The sequence below is a fragment of the Zootoca vivipara genome, chromosome 7 (genome assembly GCF_965207765.1).
Source record: "Zootoca vivipara chromosome 7, rZooViv2.hap1.1, whole genome shotgun sequence".
Classification (NCBI taxonomy): Eukaryota; Metazoa; Chordata; class Lepidosauria; order Squamata; family Lacertidae; genus Zootoca; species Zootoca vivipara.
Window position 1 is genome coordinate 54,961,815 of NC_142590.1, and position 25,781 is coordinate 54,987,595.

The 25,781-nt window shown below is 40.9% G+C and overlaps 1 protein-coding gene across 25 annotated transcripts in view; it reads left to right on the forward strand.

Moving 5' to 3' along the window:
- NFASC (neurofascin) overlaps positions 1-25,781 on the forward strand; it is a 181,122-nt gene that overhangs the window by 77,516 nt on the left and 77,825 nt on the right. For 12 of the 25 annotated variants that reach the window (XM_088674276.1, XM_088674284.1, XM_088674279.1 and 9 more), the window contains exons 3-9: positions 1,322-1,509; positions 7,086-7,103; positions 11,281-11,386; positions 11,994-12,193; positions 13,386-13,508; positions 14,499-14,669; positions 22,699-22,749. In XM_088674276.1, the coding sequence (XP_088530402.1) occupies positions 1,416-1,509; positions 7,086-7,103; positions 11,281-11,386; positions 11,994-12,193; positions 13,386-13,508; positions 14,499-14,669; positions 22,699-22,749 (763 nt within the window). In that variant the 5' untranslated portion in view covers positions 1,322-1,415. The remainder of the gene's footprint in view (positions 1-1,321; positions 1,510-7,085; positions 7,104-11,280; positions 11,387-11,993; positions 12,194-13,385; positions 13,509-14,498; positions 14,670-22,698; positions 22,750-25,781) is intronic. The other 13 variants (XM_088674281.1, XM_088674287.1, XM_088674300.1 and 10 more) reach the window with 3 other exon arrangements.

A 25,781-nucleotide genomic window follows, 5' to 3' on the forward strand; every position in this document is an offset into this window, starting at 1 on the left:
CATGTAGCACAGGCATCCCCAAACTTCGGCCCTCCAGATGTTTTGGCCTACAACTCCCATGATCCCTAGCTAACAGGACCAGTAGTCAGGGATGATGGGAATTGTAGTCCAAAACATCTGGAGGGCCGAAGTTTGGGGATGCCTGATGTAGCAGCTGCACCCCTGCAAGAATTTCTGGCCTATTATTTAATATCACTAGTTTCTCGCACATTTTTCATGATTATGGTAATAGCATTTCTCTCTTTTCTGAGAGGTACTGGGAAGTTCAATATGCTAACACCAGAGTGATGGTGGCTGGGCATCTCAGCCCTTCAGAATAAGGCTTCAGTAGAACAGATGCAGCCTGTGTCTTACAAACTGGTCTGTGCTGTTCTCCCCTAGTCTCTTTCCCATTGACAAAGGTGGTGTCATTTTCATGAATTTTAAAAAAGCACTAAGTTCTGTATCATTGGGTGTGTACACAGAAGTCGCTTCCAAGATCTAAGTGGACAATGGCTGACTTCTGCCAGTGAGATAAGACAGAACATACAAACAAAACTGCTACACAAATTGAAGGTTAAGCAGAAGAAAGGTGATGCTGTGTCTCTTTCTGGACACTCCCTGTTGTGCAATCCTTTTCACCTTTCCTATCTCAAGCCATCTGGAAAGTTGAGTTAAAAAGTGGAAAGCTTCCTCACCAAGAGAAGTTGCATCTGAGCATCATTTTCTCAGTACAGTAAATACAAAAGTGACAGTTGACCTGGTAGCATATGCTGTTGCAGAATGCTGAAGTCAGTACTATTATTAATAATTACAGTATACTTACAGTATACAAAAAGTATTTTTGTGTTGTTTTCTTAAAGGGCTGAGCATTCTCGGAAGCCACAGAATGTTGAGTGTTAGTTGCAAAGAGGAAAGAGGAAAACATGTGTGCCTGAACGCAAGTCAAGTAACTTAACAAACCTCACTAGGGCTATTCTTGAGAACAAATCTTAAGAATCTGGGGCATAAACTACATTTACAATTCTGAATGTTAACATTTTATTTATTTATTTCCTCTAAAATAAGGTGTCATGTAGAGCTAGTAGAGTAATATGAAGAGTCTATTTACCCAGTCTATTAGAACTGAATAGACTTTCTGTGAAAAGGTCAGGGGGGGAAGTGGCTTAATCCTTTGTGTGAGACCCTCTTCTTAGTTACCAGGGTACAAAAGGCTAAGTGAAATGTGGAATTTGCTTGCCTTTTGCAGTCTTCCTCCAAATATTTTTTTTTAAGAAAGATGAATACAGCGTGTATGAATCTTAGTTGCATGTCATTAAATATTTTTCTTTTCTTTTTACAGTAAATCATAGTATCCTGCTGCACTACGGTAGTAAGACACCACTTTGCCTTGTTGGAGGAAACTGGGGACGTAGGATCTTAGCCAAATATTCAAAATGGTAATGCAAAGATATCTCCTAACCTATACGGGAGTGGTGCTCGCTTTATACTTTCATCACCTCATCAGAGCCATTGAAGTCCCTCGGGATCGTAAGTCCACTGATTGTTTATTCATTCATTTATTTACTTTCTCAGTTCCATCTCTGGGACAGCTGACCCCAGCCTGAGGTCTTCAAATGTTGCTGGGCTACAAGTCCCAACATCCCTGCCTATTGGGCACACCATAATGTAGTCCCAATAATAGGTTGAGGAAAGCTGCCCTGGGGAGTTATTCACTTCAGTGGTTAGAGAAAAGACTGGATGTTTGCCTTGACTTTTTTTGTTCTATCTTTGAAGATAGTCAAGCTTTTATGACAAATGTCCTTAGAAGCACATAACTGGGTAAAAAAACAGAATCTGTAACTTGAACTAGACTATATTTATATTCAACTGTTTGGGGCTAAAGAGGTTACACAAAAGATATAAAGGCAAATTCACAGAATGTAAAATGGACCCAGAACACATGACATATTCAAAGAACATTTCAGATGTCCATATTGCCTGATGGTTTCATTCCATGGCCCAATCTGTTTTCTATATGTTGGGAGGATGGTTATATTTTCATTTCAGCTCATTATGTGTTTATGATTGTCCAGCCAGAAAGGCAACTAATAGCTGGGTGCCTGGCCATAATGTTCGGTTGTAGTCTTCTTGGTCATGTAAATAGATCACCTCTCTTTTTGTACTAGCAGGTGTAACATGGCTGTTACTGCTGGTTTAAATGGTTATTAGTGGAACGGCTACCAAACTATTCCAGTAAAGAGGAAAAAAAACACCCAGGCAACTTTCAATATGGAAAAGCCATTTTCAGACCAATGTACTGCAGCCTCTATTTCTTTTTATTATTTGACCTAGAAAAGTAGATCTCAGGAACTCTTCAGCTCTTGTCTGGGATTGCTTTATGTTTTAATCTTGACTCCTACTAGGAACATATACAGCTGCCTTATATGGAATCAAATCATTGGTCCATCTATCCCAGTATTGGGTGCAGTAACTCACAGCGGTTTATCTAAGGTTTCAGCCCTCCCTGGAGATGTCTGGGACTCAGCCTGGGACCATCTGCATGTTTTACTACTGAGCCATTGTTCTTCTCCAAAGGGGAAGGTTCAAAAAGAACACCTGGCCCTTACCACGTGGTAACTAGCATCCTGTTGTAGCTGAACCTGGTAACTGTGGTTTACTTTCTGAGTTCAAATCACACTGAATTAATCCTACCGGTACTTTCATATGGTGGTTTGTAGTCAGAGACTCATGAATTCCTGGCATACAAATAGGCTCCTAACTCACCTTCATCTCATCTCAGAAACAGTAAAAGCTGGTGTGGTCAGCACCCTTTACCTGAGATTTGGACTAAGGGATCTGAATTTTCCCTAATTTATATACAATATATGCTTGCTTGCCTATATGTATGCTTTACCAGTTTACCCGATGGTATAAGGACCTCTTACATATGATCTTGTACCGGTATATATTTCCTGTATACATTGTATACAGACATTTACACCTGCCCAGCATCCTTATTGTGAAATTTCAACAATCATGAAAACTATTGTGATTCATATCTCTTCAAATCTTTTATTATTATTATTTGTACCTGAAACATTGAAATGTTTAACGTACAAATAAAAAGAAAAGAAGATTTGAAGAGGTATGAATCACCAGACTTTTCATGAATATTGAGTGGAAATGTATAGTTTAAACATTTTGAAAGAACACATATTTGCCTTTAGGTTTCTGAGTCTAAGCAATATTATTTGCATTCATGAGGACTGGATGCATTTAATAATAGTTTATTTTAGTATCTTATTTCTTTTGTTTACTATGCATGGATAATACAAAGCTCAGCTAAAATTTTCAACAAGGCTGCTGCATCATGTGACTTTAGGCCACCCCACCCCCAGGCAATCTGATAGAAGTTTTGTTTTGCTGTTGTTTTAAACTGGTTGTAAGCATCTATTGCACACCCCTATTCTTCACAGAAAATGTAAAAGAAGAGTTCTAAGCATGGGTGCCCACCCTGGCATTAGTTAGCAGTGGGTGTCATGGCCATGCTTAAGATAACCGAATTAGCAAAAACTGCTTTAGCAGGAAACTGGTTTAAAGAAACAGAGTTCTCTCCCTACCTCTCTTCTCCCCAACCTTCAACATTCAAGTCTCACATGGAATGTGTCTGATCTATAGAAAGGACTTTATGATCTGAAAATTGAGACAACGTATGTACTTTGGTAACCAAAGAAAACGTTGCTGTTGTTGTTGTTAATGGACAAAGCTCTGTTGCATTAGCAGATAAAGTTTCTCAGCTCAAACAGAACTAAGCAAACACTCCAAAGGAGAATTTTTAATGGAACTTTCATACCAATATTGTTTCAGAGTCAATCACACAATTGTGGTCACTGGGGCCTGGTACTGAATGAAGACACTTAGGCTACAATCTTAGCTATGAACGCTTCCCTATGAGAGAACACAGTGGAACTTTCTTCCCAGCCAACTTGCATCAGATTGCACTGCTAGTCCTTTATTGGTTTAATATAATGCAGATTTTGTTGAAAGGTCTTTTGGCATTGTCTAACTCAGGGGTGGGGAACCCATGGCCCTCCAAATGTTATTGAACTCAACCCCCATTAGCCTCTGACAGCATGGCTAATTGTCAGGGATGGTGGGCATTGTAGTCCAACAACATTGGGAAGGGCAAAGTTTAAGGCTCCCCTGGCCTAACTGACACTGAGTTTCATGATGAGGGCACTAATAATTTTCTTTGGGGCACAAGCTTTGATTGCTTCGGGTTAAACTTAATCAAAAAGCTCACTACTTGTTCTGATAGGCGAGTCTTGGAAAAGGAACACAGGGGCAGTAGAATCAAATACAAGTACTTTCTAAAAAGAGAGAGAGATTGAGAACTTCTGACAGGTAACAGGTTTCCCCCTCCTTTTGAATGGAAGAATGAGTGTAATATGACCTTAGAAAAGAAAAAAGGCACACTCGGTACTTGTTCTAAAGCTTGCTTGCTTGCATTTAAACAAACTTTTGCATTTCTAAAGCACCTTCCATCTATTATCACTTAATTCCAATAATAGTCCGCTTGGGGCAGGAGATGTATAAGATTAGCTCTTTGTTGGTGGTTATGTAACTGCAAAACAGTTTCATGTGCTGTTTATGTCAGTTTTACAGCTTTCCATTTGCTGTGTTGAGGCTGTTGCATGATAAAGATGTGTCACACATACAAGGAGCAATGTTCAGATGCCATCCTGCTGTGCCTCTTATATAACATGCACATGTCGTCACTTGGCCTGTGTTGAAAATGTATATGAAGTGGTGTCCCTAGTCTTACCCCTTTCCCTAAACAAAGCTAAGTGATCAACTGGAACATTTTCAGTCTTAAGTCTGGCTGCAGTCTTAAGTATGTTTACTAGAGAGTATGAGCCATGGAGCTCATTGGGACATCCTTTTGCATAATCATGCTTAGACTTTCACTTCATTTCAACTTGTGCTTTTTGGACAGCTGAGCAATCCTACTAGGCAGCAGATATTGGGGCAAAGCTGCCAAGTTATCCCTTATTTTAAGGGATTTTCCCTTATGCTGAATAGGCTTCCTCGCGAGAAAAGGGAAAACTTAGCAGCTATGTATTGGGGGGATGCAGTGCACCTCCTTTTGGTGAGATGGTTTGACAAATGTTTTGAAGTATTGCCTACTTCAAAGCAGTGTTGCTCAACACAGGACCTTATAACAGGATGATACAGAAAACATTAAGGGATCTGCAATACATCTGCCTCACCCAGCTGGGCCCATTTCAAAGGTTTTCTTTCCCTTTTGCATGCATCAGGCTCTAGAGTCCCCTTTTCCTTCTTCAAGCTGCTAGGGAATTGGATTTTTAATCTTCCTTTTATTAAACACAGAAAAGTGCTCTGTCTCCCTTAGCCCTCTGGTGCCTGCCCATTGTTTGTGGCAGAGGCTCAGCTAATTAATTCATCACTCCTATTTGTGAACTTGAAAGGTTTCAGGTTTTACTAAATCGAGCAGGTGGTGCATAAATAGCTACAGCTGCTCTGGGTTTATGATAAGTTTGCAAATTGATGACTCTCCACACAAATGAGCTCTCTTTTCCTTTTGAACCCAGACCCTCAAGCCCTCCCTCCTTCGTAGAGATTAGTGGTTCCTACAGGTGCAGGGGTGAGTTAGAGCAAATGTCCACCAGTGAAGCCAGGGTATCAGATTTGTATTCTGAGTTGTTTAGCCAGCAAACCTCCCCTTGATCATGTTGGAGAGGCAGCTGAAAAAATATTGAATCAAACTTGAGCATCATCTGCATTCAGACAAAGGGATTCTTAAGAGGAGGCTGATGATAAACATAGATGTCGGCACGAGAAAGCCTTGCTTCACCATCTTTAGAATTTTGGAGCTGTTGGCAAATACAGTATGTATGAAGGGACAACCCAACAGATATACTTACAGAAACTGGAGACTCCTAGGGAAACTTAGTAGCCATAGAATTAGAGAATTTCCAATCTCATGGATGGGTAATTGATTTAAAAAAGCAGAGGATAAGAATAGGAATAACGAATCAATTTCAGCTAATGTTTGGACATCTTAGGGTGGGGCCAATAACATCGTTGTAGGGACAGTAGGTGTGATCCACTTCACATTGTTACTATACTCGTGTAGGTAAAAAGTAGAAACCATTCAAAAGATAAACCAAGGGGTTCTTTGGCCATTGGCTTCAATGGGAGAGAGGGAGCAGGCACTTCTTATTTTTAGTGGGACTTTAACAGGGAAATAATGGGTTGGTTCCATGCCCCCAATCCTGATCCCCCCCACACACTTCATGGTTGCTGTTTAGAGTTTTTAAATGATTTTTGGAAGTCTAAATGGCATGGTTAACCTCACAAGTATGCTAGCTCCTAATTTCTAATGTTGTCTGGTTTGGTTCGCATGGACCAAAGTGATTCCTCATGAAGTCTCCCTATCTGTATGGAATATGTGTCATTAGTATCTCCATAAACAACTTCCCACTTTAATTGTTGTGTCAAAAAAAATGTTACAGTGGTTGTGGAAATAGCTACTGGCAAGCGGGCTATACTTTAAATTCTCCAAGGGACCAGGCATACATGTAACTGAGGATGGTCTTGGCCACATCGTATAGAAAGAATGTTTGAACCTGTGGGCTAGGCCTCAGCCTGATCTTTCACATGCTTAAGCCACTCTCAAGAAACTGGAAGTAGATCTTGTTTGAGGCTTTCATCCATCCTTTAAAACACGAAGAGGAACTTGTGGCCCTCTAGCCCATCTCCCATCAGCCACATCTGGTGCAATGAATGGTCTGAGATGGTGAGACTAGTGGTCCAAAACCATCTGGAGTGGCACAGAGCTACCTCTTAAAAGTCTTGAATTGCCTTTGTGGTCTTGAGGCATTAACTGTAACCTATTAATTTCTCTTTACACTTTTGTTGATGTTTTACGTAACTTTTTACAGGAGCTCGACATAAGCTAATCATTGCCATCCTTAAAATGCTACGTTTTCAATTCCACTTTTTTAGATAGCTATATATACATACTAGATCTAAAATGTGTTAGACTAACCCACCCTCTCTCTTTCTTTTTTAAAAATACGCTTACACCTTGGAACTAACAGCAAGTATTCAAGATACATGTAAGTCTTACTTACTGACTTGTTTTTTCTCCAAAGCAGCTGTCTCCAGTTCTTTTGGGGGGGCGGGGGGGGAGAGAACACACAGGACCACTGTGCATAGTAACCATGTACATAGCAGACAGCCAAGAAGCCCAAAGTGAAACAGGGCCATAGGATGGGCATTACTTGCATGGTTAATAGCACTAAACACTGGAGTCTGAGTTTTTGAAGCTTGATCTTCAGCACTTGGATGGTAACATAGAAAAGCTGTATCATATTCTAACCCAGGCATCCCCAAACTTTGGTCCTCCAGCTGTTTTGAGACTACAATTCCCATCATCCCTGACCAATGGTCCTGCTAGCTAGGGGTCATGGGAGTTGTAGGCCAAAACATCTGGAGGGCCGAGTTTGAGGAAGCCTGTTCTAACCAAACGAAGAAAACTTTGTTATTTTAGTATACGGTACTTGCTACGTTAACATCAAATACAGGTAAAATACAAAACCGTTTGAATGAAGCTTTTATATTGACTTAACTATATAGATAGCTTATCAAGCTTTCTAGTTGTACAGAGCTGTTCTTTAGGCATCTAGGCATTCTTAGTTGAGGACGAGTTCTGTGAATCATGAAAGTTTTTGTTATCTCCTCAGCATATTGTCCTAGTAAAAATTACCCAAGTGGATCATTTTAGATATAAGGTAAAGGTAAAGGGACCCCTGACCATTAGGTCCAGTCGTGACCGACTCTGGGGTTGCGGCGCTCATCTCGCATTATTGGCCGAGGGAGCCGGCGTACAGCTTCCAGGTCATATTTGAGCCCTAATTACTTGTAGAGAGGCCTTCTTGCTTCTGGATGGGGGGGGACAGCCCTCTTCCCCAACACCCCCAATTCTTATGCGTGGTTTGGGTTTCCTTTTGAACTCAGTGTGAGGTAGAGGAGTGTGTGTGAGGGAGGAAAGCTTATTAAAGCCATTGGCAGTCTGAAAATATATTATATAATGGCCACTGGAGAGAGAAAACCCCAGGAGAAATTGAATACTGTGGCTTGTTCTCAGGCAGCAGGCTAGACTTAACACCAAGCCAAGCCAATGACATAATTACTCCTACTTTAGGGGAGGGGGGATCACTGAGCTGCATTCCGATGTTCCCCCTCCAATACACCACAACTGATGAGAGCAGCAGTGCTCCATTGCAGCTTACCTATCCCAGTTCTCTGCTGTCCTATGCATACATATGGAGATGGTGCATCATAGTAACTTTGGGGACAGCTTTTCCAGGTGTAATTCCAGGAGCCAAACCTTCTTATTGAGCTTCACTCTAGGGTGAACTTACTTTGTGGCACCTTACATATATTTGCAGATGACATGTGGATTCAACTCTCTTGGGATGACCTTCTTGACTCCATCTGCATGTTCTTGTTTTTCTGTGTTTCTTTCCTGTCCTGGTTCTTCTCTTCCCATACTTGTATTATCAGATGATAATTATGTGAAGATCAAGCAATTTGGGAGCACCACATTGCGGGGCATTGGCATATAGAGTTTGTAGGTCCAGGTATGGCTTTGTCTGGTACCATAACCTAGTCGTTATGGCAAGTCTGTCATGCAGTACTTTGCTATCAGTGTGCCTGTTCACTGATATTAGATACTGAAAAAAATTTCTTTGCTGATTTCTGCAGCCTCTGTTGTTGCACTTGATCTTGCAAAGACTTGTCTGCTTGCAGAAAGGAAATTGTTGCTGCGAGAAGGGGCAGATCAACAGTAAATGCAGACCAACATTGGTACATCTGACTGTAACCACTAGTCATCTCATGCTTTTCTAGAACTCATTTTCTGCAGCAGATTGCAAGTCTTCTGTCCCAGCTTACACCTGAAAGTTATCCAGCCAAGTAGCCTTGGTTGGATTTTGCAGGAAGAAGTGTGTGCCTTTAAATGTGGGCAGAGAAGAGGAATAGTCTCTTAAAGTAGCTGGCCAGAAATGGCACTCATTGGCCCAGTTCATATGTCTCATTAAACTACAGTGGAACCTCGGTTTATGAACACCTCGGTTTACGAACTTTCGGTTTACGAATGCCGTGGACCTATCTGGAACGGATTAATTCACTTTTCATTACTTTTAATGGGAAAGTTCGCTTCAGTTTATGAACGCTTCAGTTTATGAACAGACTTCCGGAACCAATTACACCCATGTTTCAGTTTATGAACACTTCAGTTTAAGTACTTTGCGGACCCATCTGGAACGGATTAATCCACTTTCCATTACTTTCAATGGAAAAGTTCGCTTCAGTTTATGAACGGTTACTCCGCGGACCGTCTGGAACGGATTAATCCACTTTCCATTACTTTCAATGGGAAAGTTCGCTTCAGTTTATGAACGCTTCAGTTTATGAACAGACTTCCGGAACCAATTGTGTTCATAAACCGAGGTACCACTGTATGGTTAAAATTGGAGTTACCCATCTGTCAAAAGTGCAAAGGGACTCGCTGTCGGTGCTGATCAGCTGATTGGTGGTAACAACAAGCCCTTTGGAAGTCTGTTGGATGTCTGAATTCAGTGATGTCAGCCATCACTAAGGATGGGGAGAATTGAGTTCAGTTAGCATATGAAGCCAAATCTATCAATTTCACAGTTTCAAAACAAATATACAAACTGAAACACAGCTATCCTTCAAAATCCACATTTTTCTGAATTTTGCAGTGTAGTTGTCCAACCAAACAATGTTTTTAAAATGCATATACTTGGGGAAAGAGTAATGTGTCCATGCTTTCAGGCTTGCCAGACTCTGGGCTGTATCCAACTAATGTGTCCCACCAGTGGAAGGATTTATGCTTGCACAGTTGAACATTTCCCCCTCCCACCATGTGCAGCTCATGGCCTCCCCAAATCAGTTCCAAAGGGTGAGGAGAACCCCTAGAACCTCTAGCTCCATTCAGTCATGCAGAGGAGATGGTGTTCCAATTTAATCTGTGAGCAGTTCGAATGTGTGGTTTTGCATCAGGAAAAATACTTTCACCTACAAAGGAAGGCAGAGCTCGAAAATATAGTATGTACAAGCCACTGTCTTAGGGAAGTATTTGAGTCGAGGAAGGAGGTTCTTGATTGTTCCATGCCATAAGAGACCCAAATAGTCTCATTGGCATGGAGTGCCTTTATCCAGCTGTGGCCAGTTCACCTACTGTAGCTGTTTCTGATGTGTTCTATGTAGGGATGCCCTTGGAGACTGTTCAGAGATTGCTGCTGATGCAAATCACAGCCACTCATGGGTTTTTACTGCTCAAGACTATATTGCATTGGATTGCAACGATCTGAACTGGCTGTCTATTTACTACCAAGCCCAATTTGAGGTTATGGTGTTGACATAAAAAGTTCTGAATGTCTTAGGTCCTGGTTTCCTGTAGGACCATCTCTCCCTCTATAACCTGCCCACACTCTGAGATTTTCTGGGGCCTCTCTTGTAATACCATAATCTACTGAAATTCGTGGGTCTATGTCTTATCTGACAGCTACTTTGGCAATGACATCGTTTCTATGTATGGAACATCCTCCACCTGAGATGTGGCTAGCACTGCCATTGTGCATCTTCTGCGCCTATTGGAAATATTTCTCTTTTTCTGGGCTTTCTGACTATTTAAAGCATTTTCTCTGTATTGTAGTGTGAAAAGATGGAATGTGCTTTTTATTGAATTGTGAGTTCTGCTTTTAATGTGCTTTGTCTGTTTTTGTAGTTCAGTTGATCATGGATCCTGTGATGAATGGATCCTGTGATGAATGGTGTGATATGAATAATTATAATAACAATAGCAGCTTCCATTTTAATCTGACCTTGGGTGCAAGCCACTGAGAAGATCGTCTTTGCTCAGCTCATATTCATTTTGATAGGGCTTGCAAGCTAGAAACATCAGTGGATTGTGCTCCTTACCTTTCACAAGCAGGAAGGCAAAAACAGTGCATAGAGAACTATGATGTGCTGCAAATACGACAACAACCTTGCATTTCTTTAGAATATATGGACTGTGGAGTTCATAGTTCAGTTTGTAAAGGGTCTTTGTTTATAAAACAAAACAAAAAGCAAGAGGCATGGATAATGTTGGAAAGAGCACTTGCTCTTATTAATTTGCTGTTTCAAATGGCAATAAGTGAGAATGTCTTCCTTTGCCCCCTATTTATTCTCTTTTTCTCTGTCCCTCTTGCATATACTTTACAGTGCCTCAACCCCCTACTATTACAAAGCAGTCTGTGAAAGATTATATTGTAGATCCGAGGGACAACATCTTCATTGAGTGCGAAGCAAAAGGGAACCCCACTCCCACGTGAGTGCAGTTCTAATTTATTTGAATCCCACCCATTCATTGCGGAGCTCAGAATGGTATAACAAAACAGGTGCTTATAACCAAAGCAATGGCTAAGCCCACACCTGACTGTGGGTCAGAATTGCACTGCTATTCTGGCAGCCTTTCATGGTGAGTGTAAGCATACACTGTCTCTTGAATGCAAGGGGTTTTTTTTGTTGAATGGCTCAGATGTCATTCATTAAATTGCATGTATTGGACCACTGTAGGGATACCCATTGCAAATTATCTCTGGAGTAGTTTAGAGGAGTTTGTATCATAAAAGTTCTGTAATAGCCCTGATAACTTGCAAAGAATGCCTTGCAAAAAATGACTTGCAAATGCCACCTGATGGCTATCCTGTGTAAATTATTTGACCACTTTATTTCCTCTCTCATACCAATAACAACAAAGAAAATATGCTAATATATTTACATTATGCTTCTCCTAGAAAGTAGAACAGAGAAATCCAACTCATGAATGCACTGAGAGTTAATTGATCCAAAATAACATGTAAACCATGCAGTATTGGATAAAGCTCTTCCTGTGCAAGAAAGTAATTGTCTCTTTCATGTAACTATTTTTATAGATTTTTTTGGACGCGAAATGGAAAGTTCTTCAATGTTGCAAAGGACCCAAGAGTAAGCATGAGACATTGGTCATCGGGTACACTGGATGTTGACTTCCGTAGCGGTGGCAGGCCAGAAGATTATGAAGGGGAATTTCAGTGTTTTGCTCGGAATGACTTGGGGACAGCCATCTCCAACAAAATCTTTCTGCAGGTTTCAAGTGAGTATAATTATGACACTATTAGAAACCTTATTGTTTTAGAACCTTATACACTGTGCCATTTCTGTTTGCAAGGTCTTTTTGTATTTGAGAATTGTTAATGTGCAGTCTGTTGGCGTCTAGTTCTAGTGTCTAGCTAAAAAGCATTCAAAATTAATACAGTGGATCCTCGGAACTCGAACGGCTCCATTCTTGAACGTTTCAGCTCTCGAACGCCGAAAACCCGGAGGTAAGTGCTCCGGTTATCAAATGTTCCTCAGAACACGAATGTCTGACGTGGCTTCTGCTGTGCAAAAACCAGCTGTCAGCCAATCAGAAGCCGCCCATCGGAACTCAGATCGTTTCAGAAGTTGAACCGTCTTCTGGAATGGATTATGTTCATGTTCTGAGGTTCTACTGTACAAAATTGCAGAAGTCACCTTCCATCACAGCAACTCAGAGAATCAGTGCTTAATCTTCATTTCCATTCTGTAATTTGTTATTTATAACACCTAAGTCACTACCTCCCTGCTTGTTCCCAAGTTACTCACAAATTGCCTCATTGGTCAAGAGTAATGTTCCTTCTCGCTTTCTTCAAAGGTTGGCTTTTTTTTTTTTAAGCATCCTTTATACTAGGATTTTTCGGGGGTGATCCATGGGTGAGATTCTGAAGGAGATTCCCTACTAGATACCAAGGAAGTATATATCTTATTCTTGATAATCATAACTTTTCTGGACACCAAAAGTGGTTTGATAATTCAAAACTTAAATTATTCCACAGTTGTTTCTCTGAGAAAGCCAAAATCTGGATTTAAGTGATATCTTAGTAGAAAATTAATACTGCATAAGCTTGGGGTAAAGTACCATATCGGCTAGTATAAAGTTGGAATAAATTTTGGTATTGACAGAAGGGGAAGAGGATTAAATAATGTGGATGGATCTTGCTTTGGGAAGAAAATATGTATCCCTGTGTGTGAAAGGGGTGTGGGTATGGTTTTAGTCCCACCCACCACTGGCATGCAGCTCCCAGAAGGTTATGCAGCACTTGGAATGGAAAAGGTTCCCCACCTCTGCTTTAGACGGCAGAGCCGGATAAGGTGTGGAAAACACGATGGGATGGTGACAGGCATAACTCTATGGAGCAGTTTCAAAAATTAGCACCATGTACCTTTGTGTATGTATGTAATTTCTTTTGCGGCATTTTTAATTGCAGAGTCTCCCTTGTGGCCAAAGGAAAACTTAGACATTCAAGAGGTTCACGAAGGTGCTCATCTTATCTTGGCATGCAATCCCCCTCCTGGACTGCCGCCTCCAGCTATCTTCTGGATGAGTAGCTGTAAGTCTTCACACTGGTTAGCAGGCTAGAACTGTACTCGAAAATGAAGAGGGTTCCCTAACAGAGCATGAGTATAATGGTTTAGGCTGATCTTGGTGATGCTACTGTTTCCCTTGTCTGTACTGGCCATTCATGGGGCGCTGTAGTATTATGGCACAACTGCAAAGGAGTGACCTTTTCCACCTTTCCACACTCTCATGTTGTCAACACTAAATGAAAAGTATCTGGTTGTGGTACATTCAATATCTGCTGCTTGTTAATATACAAAGGAAGATGGAGCTTCAGCCAGAGATAGCCCAAGACCTCAGCTGGGTTATACGCCTCCAGAGCTCACCCCAGGATCTCATTAAGTATCAAAGTGGATTCTGAGATGCACTTCTCATATTGCACACTGCTTCCTTAATGCCCTTAAAAATGCTGTTCTAAGCTATCACTCTCATTGCTCTGCTGTTGGGATGTCCCTAGCTGCAGCTCTTGGAAAAAGAGCTGGTTCGCATAATAAATTTGAGACCTACCTTCTCAATCTAAATATTTCCTTTTCCATGTAGACTGCATGTGCATGGGGTAAACTGACTCTGTCAGCTGGTCATATTTACAAAGTAACTAGTCTTTATAGCAGCGAGCTATGTGGATTTTCTCATGTGTGTCACTGAACACTCGTATTATGAGACAATTTTATTGTTTTTATTATCCTTTTGGGAACTACGTGGAAACTGTCCTAATGACAGGTGACATAACAGTTCTGTTAACTAAGCAAGTAAGCAAAATTAGTTCTTTGTGTTGCTTTTCACCCATAGTAATAATTTGAAGTACCTAGCTTGGATTATCAGAAATGTCTTGAATTGAGTTCTGCTGTCCAATGCTAGCTGGAAGTAATCAATTTATGTATTTTCCAGGCTGCTGGAGTTAGTAGATAATTGCCACTAGTTCTATCCATTACAAAGGTGCAGAGCAGTGAGTTCCAATAAGATTTATTGTTCTTTCTTACAGCCATGGAGTCAATCCACCAAGACAAGCGTGTCTCCCAAGGACAGAATGGTGACTTGTATTTCTCCAATGTCATGCAGGAGGATGCCCTGACTGACTACAGCTGTAATGCTCGCTTTGCCTTCACCCACACTATCCAGCAGAAAAATCCTTATAACCTCAAAGTCATGACCAGTAAGTATTTACTATGATCAACTTGGCTGGAACTTCATGAGCACAATCCCTTCTGTACCTGCTGTGCTGGCAACAGTCAGAGAAACCATCTCCTTACAAACATGGCAGTTTTCGTAACATTCCTTTATGAGAGGGTCTTTTACTACATGCTCTTAGAAGGTGTGAAAATGCTTTATTTAACACATTGGTGCTCTGTCCTTCCTCCAAGAAGATCAAGACAGCTTACGTGAATTTTGGAGGTTCAAAATGCATTTGGAAGACAGCTCTACTTATTGGGCAGATAGTGTCTTATTTATCTGTGATGAATGGAAACATCAGAGACATCGGCTGACATATCAACAGGTCCCTAGCATGTGTCCACGCATTTTTCACATACACACAGGTCCTGCTTTCTGAACACAAATGTGTTCCCAAGAAATCGTTTGTTGGGTGAGTGTTCGCATCACAAGCTGATGATTCCCATTATTTTCCTATGGGAACATTTCTATTCCATGCTTTCTCCCTCCATGCCTCCTGCCTGAAACTGCTGCAGCCAATCGGCAAAAGCGAAACAAGGGGGAAACTCTCTCCTGCCCAACATAGTTGCTGCCAACCAGCAAAACACAAAGAAGTAAGGAAGTGGGCAGACTTCGCCTGTTCGGATATCTGAACCAGCCATTTTGTAACGTGGTTTGGATATAATTCTTTGTGTTTGAATAACTAAGATTTTAGATAGCAAGCATTCTGGCAGCAGGACTTGTTTGTATGTGCTTTTAAAAAAATGATATACTGCTATTTTCTCTGGTTTGGTTACTGGGTTGGATTCAACTGAAGAGCACATCTATTGCAATTAATGGATCTAATTTAGTCATGAAGATTAATTTCAATGGGTCTACTCTGAGTTAAACATGGTTGAATGTCACCCAGTATTTTTAAGGGGCCATTGAATAAATGGTTGGATAACTATGATCAAACAGCAAGTAAATTCAAGAGATCATTTTTTTAAAGACCTATCAGGTTGCTCATATGACTTGTTTGATTTTTTAGTTCATACTTCCCTGTTTGCATGAACAGTGTTCCATAATGCTCACAAAAGGATGTGTGGGCTGGTAATGCTACTGGAGTGTTCTATGGCAAATTGGATCATTTTGAATATCCTACTGTGACCTCTTACTGGAGTTTGTGTGGTGGTGGTGATGTATTTTTTTTAAACAGCCATTGAATAAATGGTTGGATAACTATGATCAAACAGCAAGTAAATTCAAGAGATCATTTTTTTAAAGACCTATCAGGTTGCTCATATGACTTGTTTGATTTTTTAGTTCATACTTCCCTGTTTGCATGAACAGTGTTCCATAATGCTCACAAAAGGATGTGTGGGCTGGTAATGCTACTGGAGTGTTCTATGGCAAATTGGATCATTTTGAATATCCTACTGTGACCTCTTACTGGAGTTTGTGTGGTGGTGGTGATGTATTTTTTTTTAACTTGCTTGTTTTAAAAGATCTGTGTACATTCCCCCTCCTTAATGAGCCAATATAACCTTGTCCAGTATCTCCAAAGTTTTAACCATCTCAGAATGTTTAGTAATGTATAAACGTAATGTGCATTAGCAGCGTGCATTGTATTTAGCTTCAGCCAAGCCATGTTGTCAATCACTCCTCCTAATGCTTCTAGTGCAATGAGTGGCACTCAGGGCGTTTCTGGTCCACCCAGGATGTCACTGATGCATGCTTTGAGGTAAGCAGCACTGGGCACACCAGCAAACATCACTGCCTGCCAGCCCTCTTTGCATGGCATAGGATGTCATATAGAGGAGGGAGAAAGGTTGTTTTCTGCTGCTCCAGAGAAGCGGACACGGAGCAATGGATTCAAACTACAAGAAAGAAGATTCCACCTAAACATTAGGAAGAACTTCCTGGCAGTAAGAGCTGTTCGGCAGTGGAATTTGCTACCAAGGAGTGTGGTGGAGTCTCCTTCATTGGAGGTCTTTAAGCAGAGGCTTGACAGGCATATGTCAAGAATGCTTTGATGGTGTTTCCTGCTTGGCAGGGGGTTGGACTGGATGGCCCTTGTGGTCTCTTCCAACTCTATGATTCTATGACTCTATTCCCCATAGAAGTCAGCAGGTCGCACTTGGAACTGTGTAAGGAGAGAGCGAAGTGAACTTGCTGCTCACTTTCTCATTTCTTATATTTGAATCCTCACTGATTTGAACGTTCTTCTATTCCAGTGACAGGAGTGTCCACCAGCTTAAAATCAAAATCATTCCCTGCTTCTTCTTCTCCTTCTTTTTCTTTCCCAACCTCTTATTACTGCTTGCTTAGTTCTGGGGATGTCTTCTGAGTGCATGCTTCATTCCGATTGCATTGACATCTGAATTATTTAGACCGTTGTATGCCAAATGGGGTGGGGAGTACATGAAAACATGGAGGCCAGAAGCATGCGCCATACCCACAGTTAACCCAAAAGGCACACAGAAGAGGGCTGAATTATTGATCATAATAATGAGCATTCTCTAACAGTCTCCATGGGAAGAATGTCCTGCAGAGCGGAAGCAACTGCATTGGCATCTTCTGCCTACTTCCAGGATGACCTCAGTTTCAACCCATCAAAGAGCATCTTTAAGGATGGAGGGAAGAGCATGATTAGAATTCATTCTTGTTACTTTAATAAGCAAGGGGGAAATAGAGATAAGCAGGCTACAAACTAACATTCTTCTTAACCCTCTACTGACTGCCACATCGTTTTGCTGCCGCAACAACACTTGCAAGTTGAGCAGACTATATCAGGCTTGGAACATTTGAATTGCCTCTCATGAAACTGATATATATTAAAGGAACTAGGAGGAGAGATGGCAGTATACTAATTCTAGGACAGGGGATATCTTAAATGATTGAAAGATACTGGCTTGCTGGTGGGGTACATCTCACTGCTCATTCATTTTACTTAGAGTATATTGATTGATTGATTGATTGATTGATTGATTGATTGATTTAGTGAAGGAAAGCTTGGAGCTATTCCTGACCCTATTAAGTGTTACAGTCTGGAGAGCATAGAGAAGAAGATTACTATAAACTCCAGCCTACAAAAGTAGCCTCTCAAGGTGGCTACACAGCTAGATGCCCAATAACATAGAAAAGGGCTAAATCTATTCATCTGTAAGAAAGAAGAGATGTGTGCTTCTTTGACGAATGTTTTCTTTGTTTCTAAGAAAAGGAAACCAAGGATTAATGGACTTGGGAAACACACAAATATAACAAGAGAAATATATAATTGAACTGCAATATTCATTGGGATGTTTGAATTCGGTGACATCAGCTATCATTAGGGATGATGTGGAATTCAATTCAGTTAGCATTTAAAGCTGAATCTAATCTGCACTTCCTGAAACAATATGGGGACTGAAACACAACCATCATTCAAAATTTGCACTTATCTGAATTTAGGGATGCACTTCACCAACGAACAGTGTTTTCAAAAATCTATATATTGTGGAAAGTGTGCATAAAAATCAGTATATTCATCAAAATGATATAGAGAAATGCATTATATTAGGGACATTGCTTGCAAAAATGTGTTAAGATGCTGGGGGATTTTTGTGAGGATTTCTTTTAAAAATCTGTCAATAGGTGCAAAAAATTGGAGAACTGAATTTAGGACTGAGAAAATGAGAAAAACAAAGTTTTCAGATCCTTCCATCATTAGTCATCACTACAGCCAATTGGTATTGGGACGTGGGTGGCGCTGTGGGTTAAATCACTGAGCCTAGGGCTTGCTGATCAGAAGGTTGGCAGTTTGAATCCCTGTGACAGGGTGAGCTCCTGTTGCTCGGTCCCAGCTCCTGCCAACCTAGCAGTTCAAAAGCATGCCCCAAAGTGCAAGTAGATAAATAGGTACTGCTCCGGCAGGAAGGTAAACGGCGTTTCCGTGTGCTGCTCTGGTTCGCCAGAAGCGGCTCAGTCATGCTGGCCACATGACCCGGAAGCTGTATGCCGGCTCCCTCGGCCAATAATGTGAGATGACCTAATGGCTAGGGGTTCCTTTACCTTTACCTTTTACAGCCAATTGGTACTAGTCAGCCCAGTTTTTAAGTGGCATTTAGGAAGGCCTGCATACTCCTTAGTCTGTCGTATCAGCGCTGTATGAGGATATGGCCTTTTGTACTTAATTCCTAGAGACATGTCAGTTGAAGTTAAGAACCACATTGCTGTTTTGGCCAGTAGATGTTTCTTCATTGCCTAGGTCTCTCTTCCTCTCTCTCAGGGCATTAAGTCTTAACCTCTGTTACTTTTGAAACTGCTGCCATGAAACCGTAGACGAAGAGATGTGTTTTTGCTAGCAGTTGATTGTGAGGTTGCAAACCCTTGGAACTTTCCGGATCTCTCTTCGGGGCTGGATAGACTATGAGGCAATTGATGCATTTGTCTTGGATTCTGTTCTTGCAAGGGTTGTCAAGCAGCAACTGGATATCTCCAGTGCTGGGCACTCTAGTCGTGGAGGGAAGTGAGTACAGAACCTGGTAAGCTGGGAAGTGTCACTGAAATAGATTCCTCTGCAGAGAGAAAGATAACAGGAACCTACTTTATATCCAATCTATTTGTCCATCTAGATCAGTATTGTTTACTAACTGCCAGCAGCTCTCCAAGGTTTCAGGGAGAATGAGGTTTTTCTGTCATCTGCTAAATGGAGCTGCCAGGGTTTGAATGTAGACCTTCTGCATGCAAAGCAGATGCTCTACACTGAGATACGGCCATTCCCCTTTTCCTTCCCTAGCATGAATGGAAACAATAAACTATATGAGCCACGGCTTAGCATTATGTCCAGATCAGGGATCATGGTTCGTTTTGCCCCAAACATACCACAATCCAATGTCAAGGTTTGTTCTTAGCTTCGAGATTTGTTTGAGCAAAACAAAAAAATGCAATCTCAGTTTCGGCTATAACATTAAAATGAGATTTTAACTAGTTGTGCCCATTCACATTAGGGGAGAAAAGCTCATGGCACACCATTAATTATGGCTTTCCTTGACTGGCAAACAAGACCTTGGTGTTAATGCTATATAGCAGGCATGGGGAATATTCAGCCTACAAGCCTATTTAGGCCCAGCATGGGTCCTAATTTGGCCATTTCCCAAGACTGGCTGTACTACAAATGAAAAATGGCTCATGGCATCATGGTGATGTCAAGTGACTGAAAAGTGGCATGGACCCCACCTACCCAGAAGTGACCCATGCAGCACTGTAGATGGAGCTCTGCTGCTCTTCCAGCTTCTGAACACAGCTTCTATGTTAGAAGCCATGCTTAATTGATGGCCCTGCAGGCGGGGTTTCTCCTGTCACCTATTGATCTAACGAAAGTACATTGAAACAAAGGAATTTGAGGAATGTCAAGATCTTGTTACTAACACATAAATCCTTGAACAACTTGGGACTAGGTTATCTGAAGGACTGCCTGTCCCGAAAAAGAACTGTAAGATCATGTGGATCATCTGGTAAAAGTTTACTTGTAACACCACACCGTACAGAATTATCACTTGGATATTTTCTGCCCTCTGGAGTACCCTTCCTTTTGCCCAACAGTTGCTTCAGATGTCTTGTGCAATGCATCTTCCACCCTTGCTTTCCCTGATCCCTAAGACTGGCCTTCGCTGTTGCTAAGTTTCTGTTTTTATGATACCACTTAAGAAATTTAAATATTAAACAGTTTAGACAAATAGAGTTTGCAGTAAGTTGTGTGTAATGGGTAACCCTTAATTTGTATGCTATGGTTGTCTTTGCCCTTTACTTAGTGACCCCTAGGTTAATGGAAGGCTCATTAAGAGTATTGTATGTCTCCAGCCATCTTGTTCTTACATATTCACTTGGAAACTGTGCACATTTCCTTCCTAGAGACCCTTTCAATAGAGGACCACTTCCTTCCTGTATGTAAAATAGATTTCATCTTATGTTCAAAGGAACTGAACTGTCTTTCTGTGTGGCACGTTGTTCGGTCATCTGTTTTTGTTTCGAATCGGGATACTTGTTCAGTATTTTGTTTTGTATAAGTGCTCAATCCACAAAAGTTATTGCTTTGCTATGGTGATTAATTTTCTCATCTGAAAGGGAAGTACCGTAAAGAGGCTGTAATGCTAGACACACTAACTTGAATTCAGTAGTATTTACTTCCAAATGTGCTGAGGATCAGAACATTTATATTCTTTTGGAAAGACAGAATAGTAGTCATTCCACTTCCTTCCAAGCCTAGTTCAGACAAAATAGACTTGGGTTGTCCTAATCCTTAAAAAGATAGTGGCCTTTTTCGCACATCACAGTGAGCCCTAAACTATGGCTTACTGTGAACAGACAGTATCCTTGTGGACACTGCCAGGTCATTTTTGTTTTGTACCACCACCTAGCAGCAGGAACAACCACAGTCCTTGGTTTACCATGTTGTCCAAATCAGGTTTGTGGCTTGTTTCTCTCTAAATGCACAATGATCAGGAAGCCAAGAATAAACCTTGGTTTCTAGATGTGGTTTGCTTATGGGGAAACAAGTCACAATTCTAGGTTTTGACAACATTCTAAATCCAAGGAACAAAGTGGGAAGGATCTAGCAGAGTGCACTATTGTGCTGTTTGTCCATGGTAAGACATGGTTTATGGAAGGGGTTGCTAATCTGTGGCTCTCCAGATGTTGTAGACTCCAACTCTCATCCCCAGCTAGCATGTCGAGACATCAGGGATGATGAACGTTAACAATATCTAGAGGACAACCCCTGGTTTAAGGGTAAGCATGATGTGCAAACAAAGCCCATGAGTGTAGCCTTAATGTTTAAGATTAAAGCAGATTACCCCTTTTAAATAATGTAAGTGATCGCTTTTGTGTTCAAACGTTCTTTGCTTTCCCAAGTGTCCTAGGTCCTTATTTATCTGCATGGCTTTTAGTATGATGTGCTGTGCTGTCAGACTTAAACCTGGCAATTTTAGCAAATCTTAGACTAATAAAGGTGGTTTGAAATATATGGCCATTTTTTTCTTATGTAATTTGTTATGTAAATCCTATATGGAGTCATAGAATTTCATGAAATGGGTGGTATTGGGCTTGGAGAGCGACATTGGTGAGGTACATTAAAGTTTCTCTGCATTTATGCCATTTTCAGTGTCATAGTAATTAAGACTTGCAAGTAGTCTCCCCCACACACCTTGTAATAGGTGAATGAGGACACAATAGTTGGGGTGCTTCAGCAGGTCTAAGTGTCCATTTTGAGGATAATAAATACCAAGCCATGCTTGGCTGAATGCTGGTGCTCAGTAGCATCTTCGTAATCCAGTTGTTGTTGGGTTTTTTTTAAAAAAAAAATGCTGTCCTGTAACTTTTGTGGGTTTATCTGCAAGCCTACTGTTGCTATTGGATAATTTATAATGTGCTTATCACTTTGCATTTTTAAAAGAAGAAAGGCAGCTCATTCTAATAATGCTTCCATGATCTATTAAAACCCCAGTTGTTATACTTTTATAACTTATTTTTTCATTGTTAAAGCTGAAAATAATCCATCCTGTACCCTTGGAGCAAATATCAGGAATGCATTCTTTATCTTTTTTCTCTTTTTCTTTTTACAAATCTGATGACAAACTAATTGTTCTTCCCAAAAGTAGAGCTGCATGTTAACAAAGTTATTGATAATAATAATTAAAATGTTTTGATTATTTCCTGGCATTTCAAAAGTCAAACTTAAAAATCTATATGTTTTTGGAACGCATCTGAACATATTTGATTTTGTGTTAATGGGTGTTGGGGGTTTTTAGTTCATAATTTTGCATTTCGTAGAAAAAAAGCAGTCTTCTTCCATTGCTGCCTTCCATTGCTGTGTTCTTTGTTTCTTTCCAAATTGTGTTGAAGGTTTTTCTGGGTGTTATGTGTATGTCATTGCCTCTTTTTTATTTTGCTTTTTTATAATTTCTGTTGTGTGTGTTCTTTTCCTTTTGTACACCTCCTCTCCATTTTGTCTTTTGTTACTCAGTGCATGCTTTGTTGCCTTTGGTACGCTCACGTTCTTTTGTTTATTACAGAGCAACCCCATAATGAAACGTCCTTTCGAAATCACACTGACATATACAGTGGTGAGTCAATACTGACTTATGGAGAACTTCACGTTCTAACTCCTCTGTACCTAACCTGACTCATTATTGTGTTAATAACACTTTTTGGTCAGTCAGTGAATACAAGGCAATTTCACGGACATATTAAACTTTTCCTATACATTTTACATATCTCCCATCTTGAGTACTCGGACTCCACAAATTGCACTTGTTTAGTCTGTAGCACCTGAAATGTGTCTCCATTTAATGGTAGCTGTTGGCAGTGATGCTGGTAATGTCTTCAAATCAGTTCATACATGTGATGTTGCACTTTATTCATGTGGTGTTAAATGGATTACTTTTGTACTGTATATATGTTTTTAAAAATTACCCTGTCCAGTCTGAGCGTTTAAAAATCACAGGTGGTAGTCAAATTCTGTTAGTCTAAACCTCATTGTTTAGATAGCACGGATCAATACTTAGCTGCGAAGACAACAGCTCTCCAACAAAGTTTTACTGAATACACAAAGACGATGAGATCTGCACATAAAAAATAGTGTGCCTTTTTCCTCAGTCCATTTAAAAGAAATGTCTATAATAGGTATGATTGTCAGTAGTCAATGATAAAAAAAACCATTTGATTTTTCCTTCTTGATTGATAAGCTATGTAATTTGGTATGTAATGTTGCATTTTTTTAATGCTTCCAAAGATTATTTGTTCTTTCTTCTTTGTCTAAGTGAAGAATACTTCTTCAAGAGAATGTAACACTAGGAGAAGCCTGAATTATAATTGTGCTTTAGATATACAATCACTTGGCTCCCAGGGGCCCCTGAATCATTCCTCTGCCAGTATATTGAAAGTTGTGTGCAAATGGTTTGATAATGTAAACAATTGTAGGGGGATTAACTTCAGTGGAAGGGGGAGAGAGTTTGCAGAAAATAGAAATAAAGTACTTTTTGTTTGCAATAGATTAGAAATGGATGTGTATTAGTTTGTAGTGAAATAAATTGTGCACAAATGCATAATCTCAGTTAGTTACAAATAACAGTTTGTGAACTTACTTTTGTTTTAAAGGAAAACATTTGAGAGTTGTGCATCTCTCTGCTTTGAAAGTGCCTATCTAGCTAGGGAGGTCTCGTACACCCCAGGTAGTGTGGTTGCTGACCTTGAGCCAGACATCTTGGAGAGTGAAGTCAAATGGGCCTTAGAAAGCACTGCTAATAACAAGGCCAGTGGAAGTGATGATATTCCAGCTGAACTATTTAAAATTTTAAAAGATGATGCTGTTAAGGTGCTACACCCAATATGCCAGCAAGTTTGGAAAACTCAGCAATGGCCAGAGGATTGGAGAAGATCAGTCTACATCCCAATTCCAAAAAAGGGCAGTGCCAAAGAATGCTCCAACTACCGCACAATTGCCCTCATTTCACACGCTAGCAAGGTTATGCTTAAAATTCTACAAGGCAGGCTTAGGCAGTATGTGGACCGAGAACTCCCAGAAGTGCAAGCTGGATTTCGAAAGGGCAGAGGAACCAGAGACCAAATAGCAAACATGCGCTGGATTATGGAGAAAGCTAGAGAGTTCCAGAAAAACGTCTACTTCTGCTTCATTGACTATGCAAAAGCCTTTGACTGTGTCGACCACAGCAAACTATGGCAAGTTCTTAAAGAAATGGGAGTGCCTGATCACCTCATCTGTCTCCTGAGAAATCTCTATGTGGGACAAGAAGCTACAGTTAGAACTGGATATGGAACAACCGATTGGTTCAAAATTGGGAAAGGAGTACGACAAGGTTGTATATTGTCTCCCTGCTTATTTAACTTATATGCAGAATTCATCATGCGAAAGGCTGGACTAGATGAATCCCAAGCAGGAATTAAGATTGCCGGAAGAAATATCAACAACCTCAGATATGCAGATGACACAACCTTGATGGCAGAAAGTGAGGAGGAATTAAAGAACCTTTTAATGAGGGTGAAAGAGGAGAGCGCAAAATATGGTCTGAAGCTCAACATCAAAAAAACCAAGATCATGGCCACTGGTCCCATCACCTCCTGGCAAATAGAAGGGGAAGAAATGGAGGCAGTGAGAGATTTTACTTTCTTGGGCTCCTTGATCACTGCAGATGGTGACAGCAGTCACGAAATTAAAAGACGCCTGCTTCTTGGGAGAAAAGCAATGACAAACCTAGACAGCATCTTAAAAAGCAGAGACATCACCTTGCCGACAAAGGTCCGTATAGTTAAAGCTATGGTTTTCCCAGTAGTGATGTATGGAAGTGAGAGCTGGACCATAAAGAAGGCTGATCGCCGAAGAATTGATGCTTTTGAATTATGGTGCTGGAGGAGACTCTTGAGAGTCCCATGGACTGCTAGAAGATCAAACCTATCCATTCTTAAGGAAATCAGCCCTGAGTGCTCCCTGGAAGGACAGATCGTGAAGCTGAGGCTCCAATACTTTGGCCACCTCATGAGAAGAGAAGAATCCTTGGAAAAGACCCTGATGTTGGGAAAGATTGAGGGCACTAGGAGAAGGGGACGACAGAGGACGAGATGGTTGGACAGTGTTCTCGAGGCTACGGACATGAGTTTGACCGAACTGCGGGAGGCAGTGGAAGACAGGAGTGCCTGGCGTGCTATGGTCCATGGGGTCACGAAGAGTCGGACACGACTAAACGACTAAACAACAACAACATCTAGCTACCAATAAGCCAATCTAAGAACATAAGAACCTGCTGGATCAGGCCAAGGGCTCATGTAGTCCAACATCCTGTTCTCACAGTGGCCAGCCAGCTTCCTATGCAAAGCTTGCAAGCAGCTTCCCATAGCAGAACCTGAACACATTTCTGCCACATCCAACATGTGTTCATCATTTTGTTAACCTTTTTTGTTTTGTGTACATTTCATTTGATTTCTTTTCTCATTGTTTGGAGACTGTGTACTCTGCGGTTGCCACATGTGTGCCCTCAGAGGCTTACCCTGTTGTCTGTTGGGTACCCTACCATCATCTCTCCCCTCTCTGAAATTAGGCTTGAAAGAAGTGTTCTGTTTTAGGCAGTGAGACAGATTCCTC